This window comes from Hemicordylus capensis, chromosome 2 (genome assembly GCF_027244095.1).
Source record: "Hemicordylus capensis ecotype Gifberg chromosome 2, rHemCap1.1.pri, whole genome shotgun sequence".
NCBI lineage: Eukaryota > Metazoa > Chordata > Lepidosauria > Squamata > Cordylidae > Hemicordylus > Hemicordylus capensis.
In genome coordinates, this window is record NC_069658.1 from 20,052,534 (window position 1) to 20,076,771 (window position 24,238).

General features: G+C 43.8%; 1 protein-coding gene across 9 annotated transcripts in view; it reads left to right on the top strand.

Moving 5' to 3' along the window:
• Nucleotides 1–24,238, top strand: part of WDR7 (WD repeat domain 7) — a 316,220-nt gene that overhangs the window by 46,375 nt on the left and 245,607 nt on the right. For 6 of the 9 annotated variants that reach the window (XM_053295511.1, XM_053295512.1, XM_053295510.1 and 3 more), the window contains exons 3-13: nucleotides 637–743; nucleotides 1,014–1,092; nucleotides 3,933–4,107; nucleotides 5,614–5,690; nucleotides 6,421–6,540; nucleotides 10,234–10,379; nucleotides 12,213–12,327; nucleotides 12,983–13,124; nucleotides 14,999–15,250; nucleotides 18,469–18,689; nucleotides 19,228–19,423. In XM_053295511.1, the coding sequence (XP_053151486.1) occupies nucleotides 637–743; nucleotides 1,014–1,092; nucleotides 3,933–4,107; nucleotides 5,614–5,690; nucleotides 6,421–6,540; nucleotides 10,234–10,379; nucleotides 12,213–12,327; nucleotides 12,983–13,124; nucleotides 14,999–15,250; nucleotides 18,469–18,689; nucleotides 19,228–19,423 (1,630 nt within the window). The remainder of the gene's footprint in view (nucleotides 1–636; nucleotides 744–1,013; nucleotides 1,093–3,932; nucleotides 4,108–5,613; nucleotides 5,691–6,420; nucleotides 6,541–10,233; nucleotides 10,380–12,212; nucleotides 12,328–12,982; nucleotides 13,125–14,998; nucleotides 15,251–18,468; nucleotides 18,690–19,227; nucleotides 19,424–24,238) is intronic. The other 3 variants (XM_053295508.1, XM_053295515.1, XM_053295509.1) reach the window with 2 other exon arrangements.

Sequence of the window (24,238 nt, forward strand, 5' to 3'; positions counted from 1 at the left end):
AAACTAAAGCAAGTAATTACATTGGTAAAAATTTAATGCACAGCAAAATCCTCACTCGCCTGATGATGATCTTTGCTACGCCTTTGCTCTTGCTCTCCATTTGTCTCAGAGTTGCTTCTGCAGATGGGTCAGCTTTGACATTAAGTTGTCCCCACCCACCCCCCTCAATAGCTAGCAATCTATTCAGGACTCTAGCTCAGTTCAAATGGATTTGGCACAACATGCAAAAGGCTCATATGCCCCTTGGCTTCATATTCTGCAATTCCCTTTCTTGTGTTCGGTCGCAAGCCATTGTTTGCTAGGAAACCATGGTTTGATATTGCATCTGAACGGGGGAATGGAGATGCTACGTGTCGATGGATCTCTTCTGCTATTTTAACTGTAAATGAAATAATTTAAGGTGACTTTCAATGCAATAGTAATTTTTAAAAAAATCTCACCTCCTATATATGCTTTCATTTTCCGAGATAATATAAATGAGTTGTTTCATAGAAAAGTTTACAATCTTATCTACTTGTTAATAATGGTGAAAACATATTGCTTTGGTAGTCTTTTATTTAGTGCTTGTGTTAAATTATTCTGACACCTCCTCGTTAATTGGCTATCTGCATATCCTCTCTTTTTTTCTGATTCTAGATAAATCCTAGAGCTCTCTTGTTTGGTCATACAGCTTCAGTTACTTGTTTGTCCAAAGCCAGTGCTTCAAGTGAGAAACAGTACATAGTGAGTGCATCTGAAAGTGGGTAAGTGTGCACCCTCTCTTTTTAAAATGCCCCCTGATGGATTGTTTAACGGGATATCCTAAGAGATTGAAACAAAATTCTGGGTAGTATTGCAGGGCCTGTTTTGACAATACTTACTCCCAGGATCTCTCTGTGTGTAGGAGATCAACAACCATCCATGAGCATTTGTTATCTCTCCCCTTACAGAAGGAAGTCTGCAAATAAACAGAGAGATCCTGAGTTCAATAAATGTAGGAGGGTGATCAGTTAATTGGTCTTTGTGTTGTCTAGGGAGATGTGCCTCTGGGATGTGAATGATGGAAGATGTATTGAATTTACTAAATTAGCCTGCACACACACTGGCATACAGGTAACTAGTTTTTGGCATATAGGATAAACTATCTATTTTAGACTTAACTATAACTGTTAGTCTCATTAATAATCTTTGCAGTAACTAGTTATGTACTCTTCTGAGCTTCCCATTTCATACAGAGCTGCTAGATCAGTTTTCTGTGTTGAATTATACTCAAGCTGAAAATGTGCTGAATATTTGGGAAGAATTAGCAATAATGCGTTTACTGCAATTACATTCTGAGAAACCTAAGAGGAGCTGGTGTTTCTGTCTTAGAGGTCAGCCTATGTGTAAAGGTAAAGTGTGCCGTTGAGTCGGTGTAGGGTGACCACAGAGCCCTGTGGTTGTCTTTGGTAGAATACAGGAGGGGTTTGCCATTGCCTCCCCCTGCACAGTATGAGATGATGCCTTTCAGCATCTTCCTCTATCACTGCTGCCCGATATAGGTGTCTACCATAGTCTAGGAAACATACCAGCAGGTATTCGAACTTGCAACCTCTGGCTTCCTAGTGAAGTCAGCCAAGGAGTTTCTATGGTGACTTAATAGTTCTAGTTTTATAATCCCCTTTTATCCAATATGTGATTGCATATGGCAAAAATTGTCAATATTCCTGAAACTACAAAATTAAAAGAATACACAATTCATGTTGGTGATCTAATTTCCAGTATGGCAGGGATTCTGAGTTTTGGAGGACGTAATATAAATACAAGAACTGAAAACATAGCTAGGGATGTGCAAACCGGTTCGAATTTGAACCAGGGTGGTTCGAAGGTTCGAATTTGAACCGAACCAGTCATCAGGTTTGAGCTGCAGGTTCGAATTCGAACCGAACCAGGGGGTGGTTCAATTCAGACCGGTTCAAAGTGGTTTGAACTGGTTTGGACATCCAAAAATTGGTAGGATGGTAGCTGGCATCCAGGGATACCTGCCACCCAAACCCCAAAGCAATCGGACACTCGTATGATTTTTTATGAATTTTTGAAATTTATTTTTATTTTTTTCTCATAGAGTATAATGGGACTCTAACCAGGCCATTATACCTTATTGTGGAGCACCCAGGGGTGCCAACAACCACCCAAACCCTGAAGCAATCGGACAGTCCTATTATTTTTTATGAATATTTGAAATATTTTTAATTATTTTTCTCATAGAGTATAATGGGACCAGAACCAGCCCATATCCCCTATTGTGGAGCACCTAGGGGCACAAAAGCGGGGTGGGTGGTAGACAGACAGGGGTGCCTACCACCCACAAAACCCCAAGGCAATTGGACACTCTTCTGATTATTGGTGAATTTTTAAACTATATTTTAATTCCTCATAGAGAATAATAAGGATTGCAGCAAATGTATAGCTTCACATTGGGGGGGAAAGGGGTGTCCTAGAGCAGAGTGTGGTGGGTGGAAGTTCCTAGGGTGGGCAAGGAAGCTATCAGAATTATTTGAAAGGAATTGGGCAAAGGGCTGATTTTTAAGTGATTTTTGAAGTTTATGCGTCTTTAAGGTTTTTCTCCATAAAGAAGCATGGAGGAGTCAGCAAATGTATAGCTTCATGTCGGGGGCAAAGGGGTGGCCTAAAGCAAAGTGTTGTGGGTAATAGTACCCAAGGGGGGTCAGGAAGCTATCAGAATTATTTGAAAGGAATTGGGCAAAGGGCTGATTTTTAAGTGATTTTTGAAGTTTATGTGTCTTTAAGGTTAGCAGATGAGAGTGGATTCATGGTTTGTCATTGAAAATCTTATATGCTACCAAAGAATCTACACTCAGAACACTTCAAAAACAACAAAACCCAGTACCCCATGGGTTAGCAACCCATGGGGGTGGTTGACACCCTCTTTGCACTAGACCACCACACACTCTGGGCCACCGCAGCACCCCACAAGTGGCTTTAAGGTTTTTCTCCATAGGGAAGAATGAAGGTTTCAGCAGCCCCATAACTGCACTTGGGGGGTGCTGGGGTGGCCCAGAGCGAGGGTGCCAACCACCTCCATGGGTTGCTAACCCATGGGGTACTGGGTTTTGTTTGTTCTGATAGCTAGCTGGCCCCCCTTGGGCACTACCACCCACCACACTCTGCTCTTGGACACCCCTGTCTCCCCGACGTGAAGCTATACATTTGCTGCAATCCTCATTATTCTCTATGAGAAATTACAAAATAGTTTTAAAATTCACCAATAATCAGAGGAGTGTCCGATTGCCTTGGAACTTTGTGGATAGTAGGCACCCCTGGTTGTCTACCACCCACCCCACTTTTGTGTCCCTAGGTGCTCCACAACAGGAGATTTGGGCTGGTGCTGGTCATAACCTATGAGAAAAATAATTAAAAATATTTCAAATATTCATAAAAAATCATAGGGGTGTCCGATTCCTTCGGGGTTTGTATGGTTGTTTGTACCCATGGGTGCTCCACAATAAGGAATAATGGGCTGGTTCGAGTCCCATTATACCCTATGAGAAAAAAATAAAAATAAATTTTAAAAAATTCATAAAAAATCGTACGAGTGTCCGATTGCTTTGGGGTTTGGGTGGCAGGTACCCCTGGGTGCCAGCTACCATCCTACCAATTTTTGGATGTCCGAACCAGTTCAAAACGGTTCGAACCAAGGTGAGGTTCGAGCAAAACCAAAAGCGAACCATCCCCTCCTAGTTTGAACCTGGTTCGAATTCGAACCAAACCGGGCAAACCGGTTTTGTACACATCCCTAAACTCAGCAGTACTAATTGCAAAAAAGCATATAGCTTCTAGACTACATTGAGGTATAGTGTTGATTTTAAGCGAATCTGGCACAGTGAACCAAATACAAATTAGAGTACTAATTTGCAAAAACTCTGTTAACATCAAATTCTCTCTTAATCTAGTTCTATCAGTTCACAATTGGAACGCAGCGTGAAGGCAGGCTCCTGTGTCATGGCCATTACCCAGAAATTCTTGTTGTGGATGCTACCAGCCTTGAAGTTCTTTATTCCTTGGTGTCAAAGATTTCTCCCGATTGGATCAGCTCCATGAGCATTATTCGATCTCACAGAACACAAGGTTAGTTATTGGGGTTACTTTTGATGCTTATTTTTCAGGAAGTTTCTGGGAACAATAAGGAATAATGTAGTTCTAGGAATATAAGGAATAATGTAATTATGATGATACTTTGTCCTATGACCAGTCCTACACCCTGCTTTTCAAGTGAATGAGAGGTAGAGATGTGATGGCTTGGAGAGCGAAAAGTTAAAAAACAGCCGCCCACTCGTGGGTGGGAGTTTTCCCCCACCAGGCCTTCACAATTCTGAGGATGAGGGAATTTCTCCAGTGAGCCAAGGCTTTGGGTGATTAAGTGTGTATTCTGTTTGTGAAAGAGCTGGTGAGTTTCTCCTAATTTTGTTCAGTTTATTCAGGCTTTGGGTGACCTATAAGGATGGTTCACAAATGGAAGCTGATGCTTTTGCACACATGTCTCCATGTTCTTGTGAATCCTCCTAATTATCTCCCAGATATAGGTCTGATGGGGCAAGTCAGTCATGGGAATTATTGCTGGCAACTCCGTGTGTCGCTTGGTTCACACCAGTATTGGGTTCATGTGGTCTTGTACCTGGGGTATTTGGGAAGAGTAGCATGGAGGGGAAAATTCCACCTGACAGTTGTATTTAGATGAGCCCTGGCATGAGTCCTTACGAGAACATATTACAATGCCAGTCACAGCTTCCTTGCATCCTAGGCCTGTGGTGCTGGTCATTGTATTTTCTGTTTGGTTCAGCTCTTTATAATCCTGTCCTTCCTGCTCCTGTACAGCTTTATCTTGTCTTACTGAGCAAACAGGTCATGGGCCTCTTGGGGAATGTATGCCAGGAGCATGCTTCCAGGTGTCTGTTGGATACTAGGTCACTCAGCTTTCTTGTGGCTACTCGCTTAGGAAGGGCTCCACCCCTTCCTGTGTCTTTCCAGTGTTGGTGCAGCCTCACTTTCCTGTCTCTCACCCAGCTGCATAGCTGATGAAGACAGGAAAGCGAGGTGGCAGTCTACATGGTCAAGTCTGCCAGAGCCAATGTATTAAACTGTTTTAAAACAACAGAACTGGAAAAGAGAAGAAGGTCCAAGTGGCTAGAGTGTTAGGTCTATAATATGGGAAAGCTTTTCAGATCGCTCCCTTTGGTATGGAATTCACTGGGCAGTCTTGAGACTGCCTCTTTGCCTAACCTACCTATCCAGGTTGTTTCCATAAATGAGAGAACCCTATGTATGCTTCTCTAAGCTTTTCATTCATTAATATGATGCAAGATGAATACTAGAATCTGTTTCTTAGGGTAGGTCTCTACCAGCTTTTTCAATATAATATGGATACATAATTATTTATTTATTATTTATTTTATTATTATTTCTCTTATTTATTTATTATTTCTCTGTGTAAACCGCCCTGAGCCATTTTTGGAAGGGCGGTATAGAAATTGAATTAATAATAATAATAATAATTTGTAACTGCCTTAAATAAATAACTTTGACTGCAGACTTTTTGTATATAAGTGTAGTTTTTGTATCTTTTTCTCTCTCCAGAGGATACTGTTGTAGCAGTGTCAGTGACGGGCATTCTCAAAGTATGGATAGTAACTTCAGAAGTTAGCCATATGCAGGTAATGGAGGGGTGGGGGACACACTAGTTAACGTGCCTCTGTTATAGACTTCTTTTTATAAATGGCTCTTCTGTTCTGTTGGATATGCTGTTCCAATGTAGACAGAATATGCAGAGGCAGTATTCTTAAAGCTTGATGGCCTAAAAGCTTTTTGCTATGGCATGCTTATTATGTCGATTAGTTACTTTTGGTTTATGGAAATAGAGATGATCTAGTGCATAATGTGCTACCTATGTCTAGAATTCGCTTGTTAAATAATTAAAGTAGGTGCTGTTAAGGTTTGAGCCTTCAAAATATGGTCAGGATTCCTCTTAAAGTGGTTGAAATAGTAAATAAGCAAGACTAATGACGGGTCTTAAAAATATATTTAATTCCTCCTTTTCAAGTCAAATTTTACAGAAGGGGGGAACAAAGCTAAAATATATTTGAAGATTTATAACCTACTTGTAATTTTGTTCCTTCAACTTTGCCTTCTAGCCAAACTGTGAGAAGTTTGCTTTTAACAAATAACTTTTGGCACGTGTGTGTCTAAATGCAAGCTGAGATTCTGGAGGCAGAATTCTGAACTTGGTACCAAATTATAATATCTGATTATATGCTGCCCTTAACACGCTGGAATACATGTAGCCTTTAACATATTGGGCTTCCCTGAATCAAGTCTCCACTGCTGGAAATGATTTCATGAGTAAATAACATTAAACTACCACTTCTCTCTCTTTTTTCTTTTCAGGATACAGAACCAGTCTTTGAAGAGGAATCTAAACCAATCTACTGTCAGAACTGCCAAAGCATTTCTTTCTGTGCATTTACCCAAAGATCTCTTTTGGTAGTATGCTCAAAGTACTGGAGGGTAAGGATAACCAGTTAAGTAGTAGCTGGCTTTTCTTTGTTGTAGAATTAGTTGTAATCGGTGAAGCATGTATGCAAAGAAATGTGGGACAGATGGATTAGAAAGCAACTAGCTGAACCCGCACAGAGCTTCTGTGCGGTAGTTTTCTTACTTTTTGGAGTTGTGTTGTGTGAATCTGGCTGGTTGTTCAGTTGTTTTCCCCCCCTCCCATGTGTATTCTTTCTGTTTTTGCAGTTCTTTATGTATATCAGTGGTTGTTGTTTTTGGAGGTTTTTTTTTGTGGGGGTAGGTGTTTCAAGTATATGGGCTGGGGTTTTTTTTTGTTTGTCCTTGTTGTTTTGTGGGGTTTTTTTGTGCCTCTTACTTGTTTTTGACTTGGGTTTTGGTCTGTCTTTGCCTGTTTGGCCCGGGTGGAGCGGTGGCACTCGGCCATGGCAGGCCCAGGCGGAGCAGCGGGACTCAGTGGCGGGGGCGGCCCAGCCCAGCAGCGCGGTGGTGGTGGCAGCGGCGGCGGCTCATCTTAAATTGATAGTTACCTCCTATTCTGATAAATAGATTACTCTCTCCCTGCTCAATAAAGAGAATCAACATGTTAAAAGGTGCCTCTTTGCCAACTTAGCGGGGTTACCCCGCAAATGGGTTTCCCCTTACTCTTATCTCTACAGTTTTCCTTCTAGTGTGAGTGTGTGTGTGTACACTATAGTAATATATAGATATAGAGAGAGACGATGTTTAAAGCTGCAAACAGAACGCCATCCAACTCCATGCATGTATTTCCTCCTGGATCCTAGAAGGATCGTCTTAATCAAAGGAAGAACAGCAAACCACCCTTCTCTGGATGTGAAAAGCCCTTCCCTTCAAGTTACCCCAGGGGTGCAGCGGTAGCGGAGAGAGCAAGCTCAGCTGCCTGTCTGAAGCGGGGGAGGGGGGCAGGATATATCCTCCATTATTCGGCATTCATTCATTCATTCATTCATTTAAGTGTCTTTTTCTAGACCACATCTTGCCTCCCTAAAGGATACCCAGGGACCAAACTCAGGTGCGGCGGGCTATTTCTTTTAAACAGGGGCAGTTGATGCGCGCCGCCTTGCAGCACGGCTGGTTCTTTATCCCCAGCCACCTTCCATCTGTCATCTTCTCCTTCTTCTCCGTGCTCCCCCTCAGGGCTTCCACTCCGCCTCATCGCTCACACGCTGCTTGTCCCTGTGTCCTGTTTTGTGCCCAGCCCCAGCTAGCCCCCTCCTCTCACCCCAGGAGGAGAGCCGGGTTCACCGCTTCCTAGGAATTGCTTTCCTAGAACTGCCTACCCCCCCCACCCTGTTTCATGGTGCACCAGGCTGGCTTGCTACCCTTCTATATTCCTGTGTGGGTCAAAGAAGGAAGGGAAGGGAAACCTCTTCCAGGAACTGTCCCCTCCTCACTCACTGACCGAGATCGGAATGTCAAACAGGGGCGGATCCGGTTCCCTTCCCTCAGTCGCGGGGATTGGTTGGGCTGGTGGGGCGGGGAGGTTAGCCCGGGTGTCGCCCACCAGCAAGGAGAACTCGAAGTCACTCCCGCTTGTCTTCGTGCGGCTCTCGTTCGGAGAAGCCTCAGGAGAGTCGCTCTTGCCCAGTGTGTGGCCGCCCCGTCTGTGAGGACCCACACCAGCCATGCTGCTGCGGGGCGCCCTGAGATCGCTTCCGCCAAATCTGTGGCGGGGCCGCCCACCCGCCGCTTCCCTTTCGCTGCCTGCTCGGCACTTTGCCTGCGGCCCAAGCACTGAGGGGTGGTGAGTCCAGCCTCTGCCTCGTGTTTCTGGCTGCGCAGCATAGCCCACTTGAGTCTGCTTCCTCCGCAGCTGGGCCCGCCGGGCTCCGCCTTCATGGCCGCTGCTGCTGGTCTCCTCCGTCGCCGGGCCCGCCGGGCTTCCCGGCCATGGCCGCTGCCGCCGCCGTTCTCCTGGGTGCGCCTTACCCAATCAGGCGCCCCCGCAGCCCAGCCAATCAGCTGGGCTGCCGGGACGCACATTCGAAAGGCACACCCAAGAGAATTAAATATATAGATTGGTTTGATTTCATTGAATGCATAAGCTCTTTGGGAGCTCACCATGGTGCCAACATGTGGCTTTTGTGAGAAGATACTGCCGGCACTTTTTCCACCACTGTGGTCATCTTTACTCGGATGACTAAAATACTAGGTGTGGACTCTGTTATCCAGATTCTCATTTTAAAACACAAGAGTACCTTTTAGTAGGGATGTGCATGAAACAGATCTTGCATTCTGCTTTGAGTTTGAAATGAAATGCAAAACGGCCAAAATATTTCATTGAAACGAAGGTTGAGCTGGATGTTTTGACGAAACAACTCAAAACATTTCAAGTGCTTGGGCCAAAGGGAACAATGGGGAAACTCAAAACACCCCATTGTTCCTATGGGTAGTTCCTAGGGACACCAAAGAGGGTTGGGTGGTTTTGCAACCCTGCCTTGGAAAAACACTGCACAAGTATACAGTGTAAGGGAATCTTTCCCTCCCAACACAGAACATACATTTCAAATACAGTCCAAATGGCAAAAAAAGAATAATTGACCCAGAATGCATGGCCAGCCACAGTGCCTGCGCTGCAGAAACATCATTGTAACAAGCTGCACTTTCATACACAATTGTGATTCTTTACGTCCTAGCATTGTAACAGCTGCCACAGCAGCACCCTTAGCAGCAAACATAGCATAAGCTCAACTAGAGCAACTTTATCCACATTTTGACTGAGTAAACCTTACAACTCAGATTGTAGAGCAGAACAGAGCAGTGAGTGAAGCACAAGTTAGTCTCAAGGCCAGACATGGAGTTCAACACAGCAATCCCCAATAAATATTACATAAAAACAGCTGCCACATTTCTTGCCACAATGCTATCTCACAAACAAACAAACAAACAAACAAACCAAACCACAACTCAAGGAAGGAAGGCACCCAAGTTCTGCCTTTGTCAGTCTGAGATCCAGCAATACCAGATAGTTACAGCAGCAATAGCACAACATATTATACTCGGTGCTGAAAGAAAAGAAAAACACAAATTAAACCTTCCTTTCTCCTTTCCTGATGTATCCTCTTCTTCAAGAGACCCACAGTATAAGGGCTCTCTCTGCCTCCCAGTCTCTTGGAATACATTTTGAAATTTCGTCCTATTGTGTTCCCCCCCTCCCCCCAGCCAATGGGGGCATAGTTGCCCATGAGAATCTTTGATTTGTATGCTAGCAAGCCAATCAAGTAGCAAGATCTCAAGCCAATCAGTAGTCAGTGCCAGAAAACCAATCAGAAAGGGAAAAACAGGCCTCCAAAATGGTGCTCGAAATGGTGAACTTTTTGCTCAAAACAGGGTTGTTCTTCTCCGAGCTCAAAACAGGCCATTTAGTTAAAAGGTGTTTTGGTTTTGAGCTTGAAACAGCCCATTTCCAATCAAAACCTTTTGATGTCAAAACGTTACACAGATTCCTACTTTTCAGCATTGGCTATAAAACTCTTGCAGTTTCATTTCGATCACTAAGGAAATCAGTTGGAGTTCTTTTTGCAGTTCATGTTGTACTTGTATTATGCTTGGAAAAAAATGATTTTATTTTTTTTTTCATTTCTAGAATGTCTAAAAAGTGCAGAGTAGGTTGGCTGACTTTATGATATCATGATTTGTTTCTGTTACATACTTCTGTTATTTTAGGTGTTTGATGCTGGAGATTATTCCCTGTTGTGCTCAGTCCCCAGTGAGGATGGCCAGACCTGGACAGGAGGTGATTTTGTATCAGCAGACAAAGTGATCATATGGACAGAAGATGGTCAAAGTCTTATATATGAACTGCCAGCCAGGTACATAAATTTATGAAGGCAAAAAGCTTAGCCTTCCAATATTGGTGGTTGAGCATGGTTGCCATATATTTGTAGAACAGAGAGAAGGTGGTGCTTCTTACTTAGAAACCCAACATTGGCTTAAAAGAAAGTAATTTTCTGAGTTATGCAAAGCTCTTTTTCAGGCAGAAGCATAATCTCTCTCTCTGTGATAGTTCAGGTGCATCACTGGCTCCCTACTAATCACAGCTTTGGGAAAGCGCACTCTCTTTCTTCTCTAAGCCAAATTCATCTCCCTTCCTTCCTGCTCCCCCACTTAGGATATGAACTGCACTTCCCAGTTTCAGATCTTGGTTAAAGAGGAACCTGGTTAACCTTGAACACAGTTAGCAGCACTAAGGACGTGCTCAGGTGGAAATTGGAGGAACGTTCTGGGTCATATATGTGTATCTCCTCTTCCTTCTGGAGAGGGCTATAATGTGTAACTATTACTGTACAACCATAAGGCTGAACGAGGTACAATAATCTGATCTTCCAAACATTTCTACCCAATAAAATGCATGCTGTTTAGTCTCTGTAATTCCATTGGTATAAAATAGCAAGAGCAAGCATGTTGCACTGTGTTGGAAGTAACCAGTTAAATGCATTCAAGGGCCTGGCGGAGGATCTGCAAGGACTTGCTACTGCCCAGAGCATTAGTAAGGTTGTGCTACTCTTTGGCTGCTTATATTAACCCAATTATATTGGGTTATTAATTATATTAACCCAGTAGGTTAAAGTGGCTACTGACCTTCCCCGAAGTTTCGGGAGTGGCTCAAGGAGCTGCTTATGGAAGGTGGAGGAGGGTGCAAATACTGCTGCATGCGTGGAACTCCCTGTAGGAAGTCCTCCACTTAAGAAGTTCTGAGTTAAGATGGGCGCTATTTTAAGTCATTGGTAAATTGCCGCCTTGTTTCAACAGTACAACTCTGTTTCACATTACAACATTCGCTCTGCTAGACGGCTGGTGGTATGTGGGCTAGTGGAGGAGGAGGTGGTGACAGTGATGGCTCACATCACTGAGGCTGGTAGTCCTGGTGGCAGCTGCATGTAAGGCTGTGGAGAGATTGACCAACTCACCTGTCCGTGGTGGTGGTGCTGCCGCTGCTGCCACTGCTGCTGCTGCTCTGGCTGCTGCTCCTCCTTCTCCAGGCTCAGCTGCTGTGTTGTGATGGCAAGAGGGAGATAGCCTGTCCTGTTCCCAGTCCACACACTGCTTCCTTCCTTCACTGTCTAACCGTTGCCCAGGAAGAGATGGAGATGAGCTGCCCAGCTGCCACCCACCCTTCCCTGGAAAAAAGAGAGAGAGCCAGAGAGGGGAATGGGTGACAAGGGCTAGCAACTTCTGATTCTCTACCATCAGCTTCTCTACTGCATTTCTGCACATGTGAGACTGACCACCACTTTTGACCTCAGCAGGAAAAAATAGTGTATCTGGCCTTGGTTCAGGAACCAAACATCTACTTATAACATGGTTTCCTGTGGAAATTAGGTTCAAAGTTTGACAAGGCACAGTTTTTAGGAACCAGCCGTGTCATAAATCAGAGAACTTCCTGTGCTTTAGATCCTCAGCTCTCTGCTTCTTTATACTATTTTTGTGGTGTGCTGTATGTATGTAGTTGCCCTAATCCAAAGCTTTGCTAGGCTGTAGCGGAAATGAATTTTAGCAAACTCTCTCATTTGCTAAAATTCAGAGAAATGCTCTGTGTGTGCTCCACAGCCTGTGGGCACTCACTGGAGTGTTGGGCTTTGGGATGCTTATGCTACTAACTTGGTGTAGATATTGTTTATGTGTGGGTTTGTTTATTTTTTCAGTTGCTTACCAGCTAGTGATTCATTTCGCAGTGATGTTGGAAAAGTTGTTGAAAACCTAAATCCCCCTCAACTCTATTGTGTTGTGGACAGAGCAGTGGAGAAAGCAGATCAACAGGTAAGAGACATTCTCTGCAGCTGAAACTTTGAGAAAAGAGAGTGATTGGGGAGCTGTCCTTGAGCTGCTGCTGTGCTCATGGGAAGCAGGCAGCACAAAGTATGTGGGCATCCTTGCGGTAATTCATGAAGCTGCCTCTTACTTCATCAGACCGCTAATGCCTCTTACCCAGGACCTGCTGACTAGCAGTGGCTATGACTAAGATGAATATTTATATACCATTTTGCAACAAAACTTCCCAAAGCGGTCTACAAAGACATTAATTAATTAATTAATTAAAATGGCTCCCTGTGCCCAAAGGGCTCACAATCTAAAAAAGAAACATAAGATAGACCCCAGCAACAGCCACTGGAGGGATAGGGCCAGTTTCTTTCCCCCTGCTAAATAAAGAGAACCACCACTTTAAAAATGTGCCTCGTTGCTCAGTTAGCAGGGGGCTTGTCAGGCTCTTGGACTAGAATCTTTCCTAGCATTGCTACCTGAGATGCTCTAAATGGAGATGTCAGGTATTGAACCTTGAACTGTGTGTATTTACAGCTGCAACTGCAGTACCAGCAGACATGGTGCAAGCCTAGATAAACTAGGGTTCCAGTGGGAGAGGTCTGTTTTGTTCCTTTCCCCTGAGATTGTTTTGATGCCTCTCTTTATCTTTCAGTTAATAATCTGCCCTCCTGTTACTCGGTTCTTCTATGGCCGCAGAGAATGTTTCCACAAACTCCTTATCCAGGGAGATTCCTCGGGGAGGCTCAGCATTTGGAGTATACCCCATACACTTGCCCAGCAAGACGTGACAGAAGGTAGTAGCTGCTTCACGACTTAATTAGTTAGTTACCCACCTTTTAGGCACAGGTATTTCTCTTCTAATGATGGCACTTTCTGTTGGTGGTGATCCTCTGCAAAATCTTCTCTGAGCAATCATTTATTAAAACATGTTCATCTCATTTTGCCTCTTTATTTCTAATACATTCAAGGTGGTGTACAGCACAAAACAATAAAACTATCTGTCTGTATATTTAATTATCTTAAACATACACATCACTAATCCCATGTGTGGCAGCTCTCGTGAGAGTTTGGGAGCAGCTGCCGGATAGGATAGCGACCGGGGAAAAAATAACAATGCCGGCCGGCGGGAGCAGGAGGTGGCTGCTGCCGGGATTGGGCAGGCAGGAGGAGGCCTGCCAGCCAGAAAGCATGAGGGGAGGGCCAGAAGCAGGCGGGGGGAGAAGCCGGCCAGTCAGAAAGCAGGCGGGGGAGAAAAAGGCAGCGGCTGTGGGTGGGGGCAATATGTCATCAGCCAATGAAGAACATAACAGCCCTGCTGGATCAGGCCCGAGGCCTATCTAGACCAGCATCCAGTCTCACACAGTGGCCCACCAGATGCCTCTGGGAAGCCCACAGGCAAGAGGTGAGCATTTCCTCTCTCCTGCTGTTGCTCCCCAGTGACTGTTATTCAGATGCATCTTGCCTCGGAGGCTGGAGGTGGCCTATAGCCACCAGACTAGTAGACATTGATAGATATGTTTTCCATGAATTTGTCCCATTTAAAGCCATCTAAGCTAGTGGCCATCACTAGGTCAAAGGCCTGTTGAAGCAACCAACGGATTGGAAGAGGCCAAGCAGAACTCGTGGGGACAGCCTGGGCACTGCTACTGAGCCTGTGCAGCCTAAAAAATTAAGACCCAACGCTACAGAAAAATTGTTGGGAGGGCCATGGCCTCCCAAATTCGAGTTGGGCGGTTTCGGATCAGAAATCAAACATTTCCTGATACTCTTGACATTCCTCCAGTTCGAAGGCCAATGAGTCACCTCTCAATTGAAAGCTGGTATGCTGCCTGTTTAACTTTTAAAGAGTGGGGAACTTGGGTTCCGACCATCAGAGCTTCCTGCTGTGTTACGTCTCATTGTGATATGTCTCAATGTGTTATGTCTGTGTTATGTCTCATTGTGATAGTGCCCAATGGGTACTATTGGGTCCGATATGCCTGTTGCACTAACAGGACTGCACAGCTGTAAGTGCTTCTGAGAGTACATCACTGCCACGTCTGCTTGAGTCTTGGGTTTTTTCAACTTGCTTTTTTTTTTCCCCTACTACATGTTCAAATAAATTTCTAAATATTCAGATTGAGAGAGTAACTCGGTGAGGTGTGTAATAGCAAAAGCAGGAAATGGTCCCATGACACCTTAAAGACCAATGATTGTATTCTAACAAGACCTTTTGTAGGCAAGGGCCTGCTTCATTGGATGCATGCATGACATGGACAGTGCAGGCACTGAATCTTCTATATGTGCACTTGTGGTGCATATATAAATATCTGTTGTGGTGGTCAAGGGGGCTAGGAAATTTGCAAGACTAGCTGCCGTGGAGGTCCCATTTCTGGAGTGAAAGAGTGGGTTGTAAATTTTGAAATTAGGGAGTATAGTCTAACATTAGACTACTTTTGGTCAATTAAATGGTGATGAAATTATTTCTTTTCATTGTGGCCACCTTTTAAAATCAAATGGACGACTTTAAAAAAAAAGAAGCAAACAATTATAATAGTATTTCATTAAACAATGGATGGCTGGTATCCTCTTAGAAGAGGCGTTCTCTCCAGGATATGAGAGAGTGGGAAACCTTTTTCGACTGAATCCTTTTTCAATTTTTAAAATGGTTGTTTTGTCGTTTTAAAAGCAGGCCTGAAAGTCACCACCTCCACTTCCCTGCAGGAAGCTTTCAGCAAACTTTCTCCTCATCCTGCTGGAATTATAGATCAGTTGAGCTTCATACCAAACAGCGAAGAGCCACTCAAAGTGACGGCCAGTGTGTACATACCGGCACATGGACGCCTGGTTTGTGGCCGTGAAGATGGAAGCATTATTATTGTACCAGCGACTCAAACGGCTGTAGTTCAGCTCTTGCAAGATGAACACATGCGCAGACGAGGTGTGTGAGCAGTTGGTTAAAGCAATCTTCAAGGTTATGAAAAGTGGCTGTGTTGCAAAGATGGTGACTACTTGCATATCTCTTCATACTCACCTAGCATTTGAAGATGAAGCTGGAGTGCCGTAGTTCTTCCAGATTAACTCTTACCATTGTTAACGAATGCAGGCAGCCATTTTGTAAAAGTGCTAGTTAAATTTAAAAGTTACATTTAATTCCTGCAATGAAGAATGTTTCCACAATGCTGCAAATGTGTTTTGTGCGAGTTCTGAATGCTCTCTAGAAAGCGGAAGAGGGTTTTTAAAAAGTGTACATTTTGTTCAGTATACTTCTTTAATTAGATGTAGAAATGCAAGAAGTTTGAATATGATTTGTTGCTCTGCTAGTGGAAGCTCCCAAAGACTCATAGGAACATAGGAAGCTGCCATATACTGAGTCAGACCATTGGACTATCTAGCTCAGTATTGTCTTCACAGACTGGCAGCAGCTTCTCCAAGGTTGCAGGCAGGAATCTCTCTCAGCCGCATCTTAGAGAAGACAGGGAGGGAACTTGAAATCTTGTGCACTTCCCAGAGCGGCTCCATCCCTTATGGGGAATATCGTACAGTGCTCACACTTCTAGTCTCCCATTCATATGCAACCAGGGCAGACCCTGCTTAGCTAATAGGACAAGTCATGCTTGCTACCACAAGACCAGCTCTCCTGAACAGGCTGCTAATAGGTTTGTTGCAGGGTTTTCCAGATAGTTCTGTGCTCATCCAAATTGGTGACCATGATCAGGTGGGTCAGTGATGAATGGATGTTTTTGTTCTTGGCAATAAAAAAGGCTCTTCTGCAAGTCCCTACAATTATGACTGGTCTATGAGCCTGCTGGGGATTGTGCAGGCTCCTAGAGCTGACTGTATGGGGCCTGTTTCTGTGGGCTAGTTCATACATGCAAGTAGGGATGCGCACGGAACCGGCGGGGGCCGGTTTGATGGCGGAGGGGATGGCTTTAAGGGTGGGGCAGGATGCACTCCCCCTCCTCGCCGCATTTTCCCTGATTCCCTAAAAGCCCGTCAGGGCGGCAGTGTACCTTCGTGCCGCTCCATTCTGACTTTACCGGATGTAACCGGAAGTAGTAGTTGCGACTGTGTGTGTTGCACACACACCTGATGTACGCATGCAACACGAGCAGTCCCAGTCCCCTGTGGCAGCTGAGGTAGAATGGCGGCCAGGGTGAGGGTGTGGTGGTCCTCCCCCGTCAGGGAAGAAGCTCTTCCTGTGGCAGCAGAGGAGGAGGTATCGCTGGCTGTTAGTTCAGCCAGATTGCTCTCTCCATCCTCCCCAATCCTCGCTGGCAGTGCGCCTCCCCCCGCACCCCGGGCTGAGATTTCCTTATTTAGATTCTTTTCTTTCTGAACCTGGGGTGGTGGTGGTGTTTGTTGTTACTATTAATTCAATTTTTATACCGCCCTTCCAGAAAGGCTCAGGGCGGTTAGTCCTTTGTCAACCACTAAAGGTTTGGTAAGGATGAATATTCTGTTGTAACTCATTAGTCCCTGGTGACTAGGAGGGACACCAACCTCCCCCTGCTGGGCTATCCTGAGTCGGCCTGGAGGGTGAGTGACTCATGGTCACCCCCATGCACTGCAACACCACTGACAGCTTGCCCCACTCTGGCCAAACCAAAACCAGATGTGTCTCGTGCCCGAGACATTTTGAACCTTCCCCCCAAACCCCCAAAGGATTCTATGGGTCTTTGGGGAAAAGGTTAGGGTTTTTTTGTTAAAAAAAAAAAATCGCCCACTTGCCCATTTCTTTTGTGGGTTGGGTGGTAGAGAGCACCCATCATGCCCTACCACCCAACACACTTTGGTGTACCTAGAACTTACCCATGGGGAACAATGGAGTGATCTGAGTTGCCCATTGTTCCCTATGCCCGAATCATTCAAAACTATTTGAGCTGATTCATCAAAACAGCCAGCAAATATATTTGTTTGCCGATTTGATTCAAACTCTAATTGAATTATTATTCTTGATTAAATAATTGAATTATTATTTAATTTAAACAAACAAACAAACAAATAATTGAATTGCAAAGTACGATTAGTGCTCATCTCTAGTTCTAGGTGCCTTCATTTCAGGAAAGAAGGTTGGTTTCCACCAGAAGCAGGGCTTTTTCCATTGTGAACCCAGAGCAGTGCAATGCTCTCACCCAAGAGATTCAAATATGATGCTCTTTTGGCATGTGTTGGAAAAGAGAACTTCTCTTTTCTTTCACCAGGCCCTCAGAAATTAATTGTAATCAGTGGGAAATATGTTTGATGGTAGTTTGTGTCAAATTTCTTCCAACCTTCTATTTTGGTAAACTTTAGCATGTTTTATTTTTGAGTTGGCTTGGGAACACTTTTTGTTGACAGGCAATGTATGCATATGAAAACCAATTCTGCATTTACCTGATTCCAACACAAGGTTTTTCCCAAGTCTTTTGATATTAGAATCGGGAGTTAGTCTTAAATTCAGAATCCTTTTCCTTTTTGGTAAATTGAGGTATAACCTTTATATAACCTCTACTTTTTAAGGAGGTAATCTTAAATTCAGAATTGTCTTCCATTCGGGTAAATACCGTATCTCTGCATCTCACCATAAAATTGAATATTTTTTCAGGGGAGTCAGTTATGCACTCATTACGCTGACAATCAGCAACTGTGGAAGAATTCAGTGATATGCATGCATGTCTGAACTAGCTCTGTATAGGTAAAGCACAGGACATCAGTACCCCAGGAGCAGCGAGTAATAATGCAGTAGTGAAGCTGTGGAACAGAGCATACTAAATATCAACACAGCAGTTAATTAAATGGGTTATAGGGGACAACCATGTAACATAGGGCAATGAGTGGCCCCCAGCTCTCTATTTAATATAGCTGTGCTTTTGTTTTAGCAGTTTGTTTTTATTGACATTCTATTACTGTTTTTATTTTGTGGGTAACCACTCTGGGGTCTTTGGATGAAGGCCAGTATAAAAATAAATTAATAAATAATAATAAAAACCATGCCACAAGATTAGATTTGGGTGTGAGGGGAGCTTAAGGCAAATACAGGATAGCCAGAGAACGAAAGCAAATCCTCTTTAGTAATGCCTTTTGGTCCACTATTTTACTCCCTTATGTTGGAACTAGTTGAACATTGTTTTCATACTTGTATGGTGTTTGTGTCACCCTTCCCCCTTCATTTTCTAGGTTGGCCACCTCATAGAACTCTGCGGGGTCATCGGAACAAAGTCACATGTTTGCTGTATCCTCACCAGGTCTCTTCTCGTTATGACCAAAGATACTTGGTCTCAGGTGGTGTAGATTTTTCCGTCGTCATCTGGGACATCTTTTCTGGAGAAATGAAACACATCTTCTGTGTGCATGGTGGGGAGATTACTCAACTTTTGGTGCCTCCAGAAAATTGCAGTGTAAGTTGATAATGAAAGAAAATGGCCGTTTGTCTCATGGGCCTTGCTAATTGTGACAAATATGTGGCTTCTGAAATTGAGCCGATGTGTTCATTACCTGCATCAATGCAGTCCTTTCCTTTTTAAGGACTTAAATGTTTGAGTGGCTTTGATTAAAGATATAACACCCAACAGCTTGCTTGCATGCAGTCACTGGGTATTCCTAAAAGAAAGAAACAGAATAGGAATTTCCCAGAGCCACACATAAGATGGTGTTTGAGTGGCAACACAAGTTGCTGTTTGCCATGCAGACTTTAAGCCAGTGCACTGCCCACCTTAAGTTGAAGCTGTTGTGCTTAAACAGACCTGGCTGAGTGCAGTCAATGGAATTCAAGCTCTTGCTTTCCTTCCATTCAAGCATTTAAGGTTCCTTGGGGTCTTCAGTTGGTGCATTCTGTGACTTGCAGTGGTTGAGATGAGAGATCTTCAAATTCAGCGTTTCAAGGATTTACAGTTAAAACGAGTATATAACTGAGAATATTATTTTTCTCCTTTTCAGTCAAGAGTCCAGCACTGTGTTTGCTCTGTTGCCAGTGACCATTCAGTAGGACTCCTGAGCTTACGAGAGAAAAAGTGCATAATGTTAGCTTCCCGGCACCTCTTTCCAATTCAAGTCATAAAATGGAGACCCTCGGATGACTACCTAGTAGTTGGATGTTCAGATGGATCTGTGTATGTCTGGCAGATGGATACTGGTAAGGTGAAGTGCGGAAGAAGTGACTTAAACAATACTTTGGGGTATAACCTCTTGAGTGGTATAGGGTTTCTTCAATACCTCTGCCTAATCTTACATTTAAGAAGAATTATCACAGACATTATCGTCCCAAAGAAATACTTTTTAAGAAACATCTTTGAAAGCTTAGCTTGCAGTGGATTTGGGGTTTGGCTATTTAAATACATGATAAAAAGGGAAAGAACTAGCTTTAGAAAAACTAATTGATTTCCTTGTCGTACTGGTTTTTACTATAAATATATAGAAAAGCTGAATCCTGAATTTTTAGAGTGAGTGAGAAATAGCCAATAGAACACCAATTTTCTGAAAGGGATCCAGGAAATTACAGGCCATTTAGCTTAATGTCTGTCTTGGGTAAGTTGATGGAAAGTAAACTTAAGGATAAAATGGTTAAACACATAGGACATGGGCTTGCTGAACGAGAACCGGTATGGCTTCTGCAACAGTAAGTCATGCCTTATTAACCGCGTAGAGTTTTTTTTAGAGTGACAACAGGCATGTGGATAAAGGTGATCCTGTTGATGTAATATACTTGGACTTTCAAAAAGCTTTTGATAACGTTCCTCATCAAATCTCTTGAGAAAACCTAGCAGTCATGGGATAAGGAGACAGGTTCAATTTTGGATTGTTAACTGGTTGAAGGGCAGGAAACAGAGGGCAGGGATAGTTTTCACAGTGCAGGGAAGTAAGAAGTGGGTTACTCCCAAATTTGCAGATGACACTGAACTATTCAGGGTAGTGAAATCCAAAACAGATTGTGAGGAGCTCCAGAAGGATCTCTCTAAGCTCTGTGGACAACAAAATGGCAAATGAGGTTCAGTGTAAGCAAGTATAAAGTGATGCATATTGGGGAAAAAAAACCCAACTTCACATATACACTGATGGAGTCTGAGCTGTCAGAGGGATCTTGTGGTCAGAGTAGAAAGCCTGTTGAAAGTGTCAACTCAGTGCGTGGCAGCTGTAAAAAAGGCCAGTTTCATGCTCAGGATCATTAGGAAAGGGAAAATAAAATTACTAATGTTGTAATGCTCTTATACAAATATATGGTGCTGCCACAGTTGGAGTACTGTATACAATTCTGGTCACCGTATCTCAAAAGGACATTATAGTACTGGAAAAGGTGTAGAAGAGGGCAACCAAGATAATTAGGGAGCTAGAGCATCTTCATTATGAGGCAAAGCTACGTCTGGGACTGTTTAACTTAGAAAAAAGGAGACTGAGGGGAGACATGATAGAAGTCTGTAAAATTATGCATCATGTGGTGTGAAGAGAGTGGAGAGAGAGGAACTTTTCTCCCTCTCTCGCAACACCAGAACCAGGGGTCATCCCATGAAACAGATTGCCAGGAAATTCAGGACTGGCAGAAGGAAGTACTTTTTCATACAGAGCACAATTAGAATGCCTCCTTGCCTTAAGAGGGCAATCAGACATCTTCTGAAGAAGCCTGCATTGGATCCGTCAGAGTTAAGCAACTATAGGCCTGTCTCCAACTTTCCATGGCTGGGCAAAGTAATTGAGAGGGTGTTGGCCTCCCAACTCCAGGCAGTCTTGGAGGAAACTGATTATATAAACACATTTCAAACTGGTGTTTGGGCAGGCTATAGGGTGGAGTCTGCCTTGGTCAGCCTGATGGATGAGAGCCAGTGTGGTGTAGTGGTTAGAGTGCTGGACTAGGACCGGGGAGACCCGAGTTCAAATCCCCATTCAGCATGAGACTAGCTGGGTGACTCTGGGCCAGTCACTTCTCTCTCAGCCTAACCTACTTCACAGGGCTGTTGTGAGGAGAAACTCAAGTATGTAGTACACCGCTCTGGGCTCGTTGGAGGAAGAGTGGGATATAAATGTAATAATAATAATAATAATAATAGATCGCACAGACTGACTACAAACAAAGGCATGACAAGGTAGCAGGGATGATACACTGGAACATCTGCAAAAAAATACAAGCTACCTGTAGCCAAAAATTGGTGGGACCATAAAATTGAAAAAGTTGAAGAAAATGAAGATGTAAAAATATTATGGGACTTCCAACTACAAACAGACAAACATCTGCCACACAATACACCAGATATAACTGTAGTCGAGAAGAAAGAAAAACTAGTTAAAATAATTGACATAGCAATACCAGGGGATAGCAGAATAGAAGAAAAAGAAATAGAAAAAACCACAAAATACAAAGATCTACAAATTGAAATTGAAAGGCTGTGGCAGAAAAAGACCAAAGTAATCCCAGTGGTCATTGGCGCCCTGGGTGCAGTTCCAAAAGACCTTGAAGAGCACCTCAACACCATAGGGGCCACAGAAATCACCATCAGCCAATTACAAAAAGCAGCTTTACTGGGAACAGCCTATATTCTGCGACAATATCTATAATAATTGACAATAAAATTCAGCCATCCCAGGTCCTTGGGAAGGACTCGATGTCTGGATCAAACAAACCAGTCAATAACACCTGTCTGACTGTGTAAAATAATAATAATAATAATCTCCAATTAGGAATTCACATAGGTAGTATGAATCCATTGGTCCTTTTGGATCTCTCTGTCGCTTTCAGTAATATCAACCATGGTATCCTTCTGGAGCATCTGAGAGGTTTGGGTGCGGGAGGCACTGCTTTGCAGTCGTTCTGCTCCTATCTTCTGGGCAGATTCCAGATAGTGTCCTTTGGAGACTGTTGCTATTCAAAGGCTGAATTTGCTATGGTGTCCCCCTGAGCTCCATACTGTCTTCAATGTTTTTAAACATCTACATGAAACTGCTGGGAGAGATCATCAGGAGATTTGATGCAGGGTGTTACCAGTATGCTGACACCCAAATCTATATCTCCATGTAAACATCATCAGGAGAAGGCATAAACTCCCTAAATGCCTGCCTGCCTGCCGGCAGTTATGGGCTGGATGAGGGATAACAAACTGAGGCGAAATCCAGATAAGATGGTGGTACTTATTGTGCTGGTTCGGGTTGCACTTCCCCAGAATGAACAGGTATGCTGTCTGGGAGTATTTCTGGATGCCAACCTCTCCCTGGTGTCTCAAGCTAAGGCATGTGTAGAGGCCATAACCAAGCTGCCACCATACCGGTGGTTCGGTAAAGGAGAAGGGAGCATGCTTGTGGTGCCGGGAGAGCAAGCGGTGGTGATTGGCTAGGGTAAGCAACTTTTCCGACCTCTTGCTGCTGTCACCTCTGCAGTGCCCCTTACTATCCCGAACCGGTTCACCCAAACCAGGCCCGGTTCAATGGACTGTACCTTCGAACTGGCTCTGGTTCTAGACAAACCCGTATGGGACAAATGGTTCATGTGCACCCCTAGAATGTGGCAGCCAGCTTGGCCTCTGGGTCTTCTTGAAGTATTACTCATACACTAAAAGAGCTTCACTGGCTACCAATAAGTTTGCTGGCAAAATACAAAGTGCTGATTATAACCTATAAAGCCCTAAACAGCTTAGGCCCAGGGTGTTTAAGTGACAGTTGTCTTTGCCATGAGCCCCACCACCCATTGAGATAATCTGGAGAGGCTTGTCTGCAGTTGCCACCAGCTTGTCTCGTGGCTGTGCAGGGACGGGCCTTCTCTGTTGCTGTCCCAAGACTCTGGAATGCACTCCCTGCTGAAATAAGAGCCTCTGCATCTGTGACAACTTTAAAAAAGTCTTTAAAGACTTATTTTTTCACACAAGCTTTTTAACTGGACTGTGTTTTAAAATGGTTTTAAGTTGTTCATTTTTAATTTGTTCTGTGTTGTTGTAAACTATCCAGAGGCAGAAGTTTGGGGTGGTCTACACATTTGAAAAATAATCAATCAATGGAATTTTCAACCATGGGATGTGGTGACGGCCACTAGCTTGGATGGCTTTAAGCAAGGTTTATTGCTTAAAGTAGTCTTGATGACTAGTTGATGATAATGCCTGCTAGTCTTGATGACTATAGGCTACCTCCAGGCTCAGAGGCAAGATGCCTCTAAGTACTAGTTGCAGGAGCTAGGGCATGCCCTCAAATTTGCCTGTGGGCTTCTCAGAGGCATCTGGTGCGACATTGTGGGAAAAAGAATGATGGGCTAGCTAGGCCTTAGCTTGGTTCATCGAGGCTGTTCTTATGTTCATGTGTGTTTGTGAAACCGGAATAGTAAAATGTCTTTGTGAGCTGAACAAACATTGTTAATCTCATGAGTGTAGAATCAAACATGTAATGGTTTGCTGTCATAAGCATGAATTAGCATGATTCTTAATGCAAAGGATTGTTATCAAGCGTAGTTCCCCATTTCACTTGATGTCCATACTCAGCATGGCAGCAGCCAGGGGTGGAGCCACCATTGTGCGAACGGGATCAAAGAACCTGGGCTGCCAATGAAAAGGGCCGCTTCTGGGGACAGAAGGCAGGAAAATAACAGGCAAGGCAGGTGCTTGGGAAAGCATTTATCCGACATCTCTATGTCTGTATGTCAAGTTGCCAGTTACTCACCTAAAGAAGATTTCAGAGCTTTCTGTTTTAAAAGAGACAAAGTAGCTTTGCTAAAAAATAAATAAACCAATCATAACTTTGACGGCATAGAACTAGTTCAATTTAAAGAAACTGTGACACAGTAAAAGCTATCACTACAAAGTACTAATGAAAGCTAATATGCTTTGGTAAGGAAGAGCCAGCTTTTACTAAGAGCTTTTGATGCAGTCTGTGAAAGCTCATGTAATAGTTGGCTTGTTGGTCTTTACAGTGCTACAAACCGTTGTTGGATGTTTCGTTTTGCTGCAACAGACTACTTCCCAATTTTTGGTTTGTGGCAGCA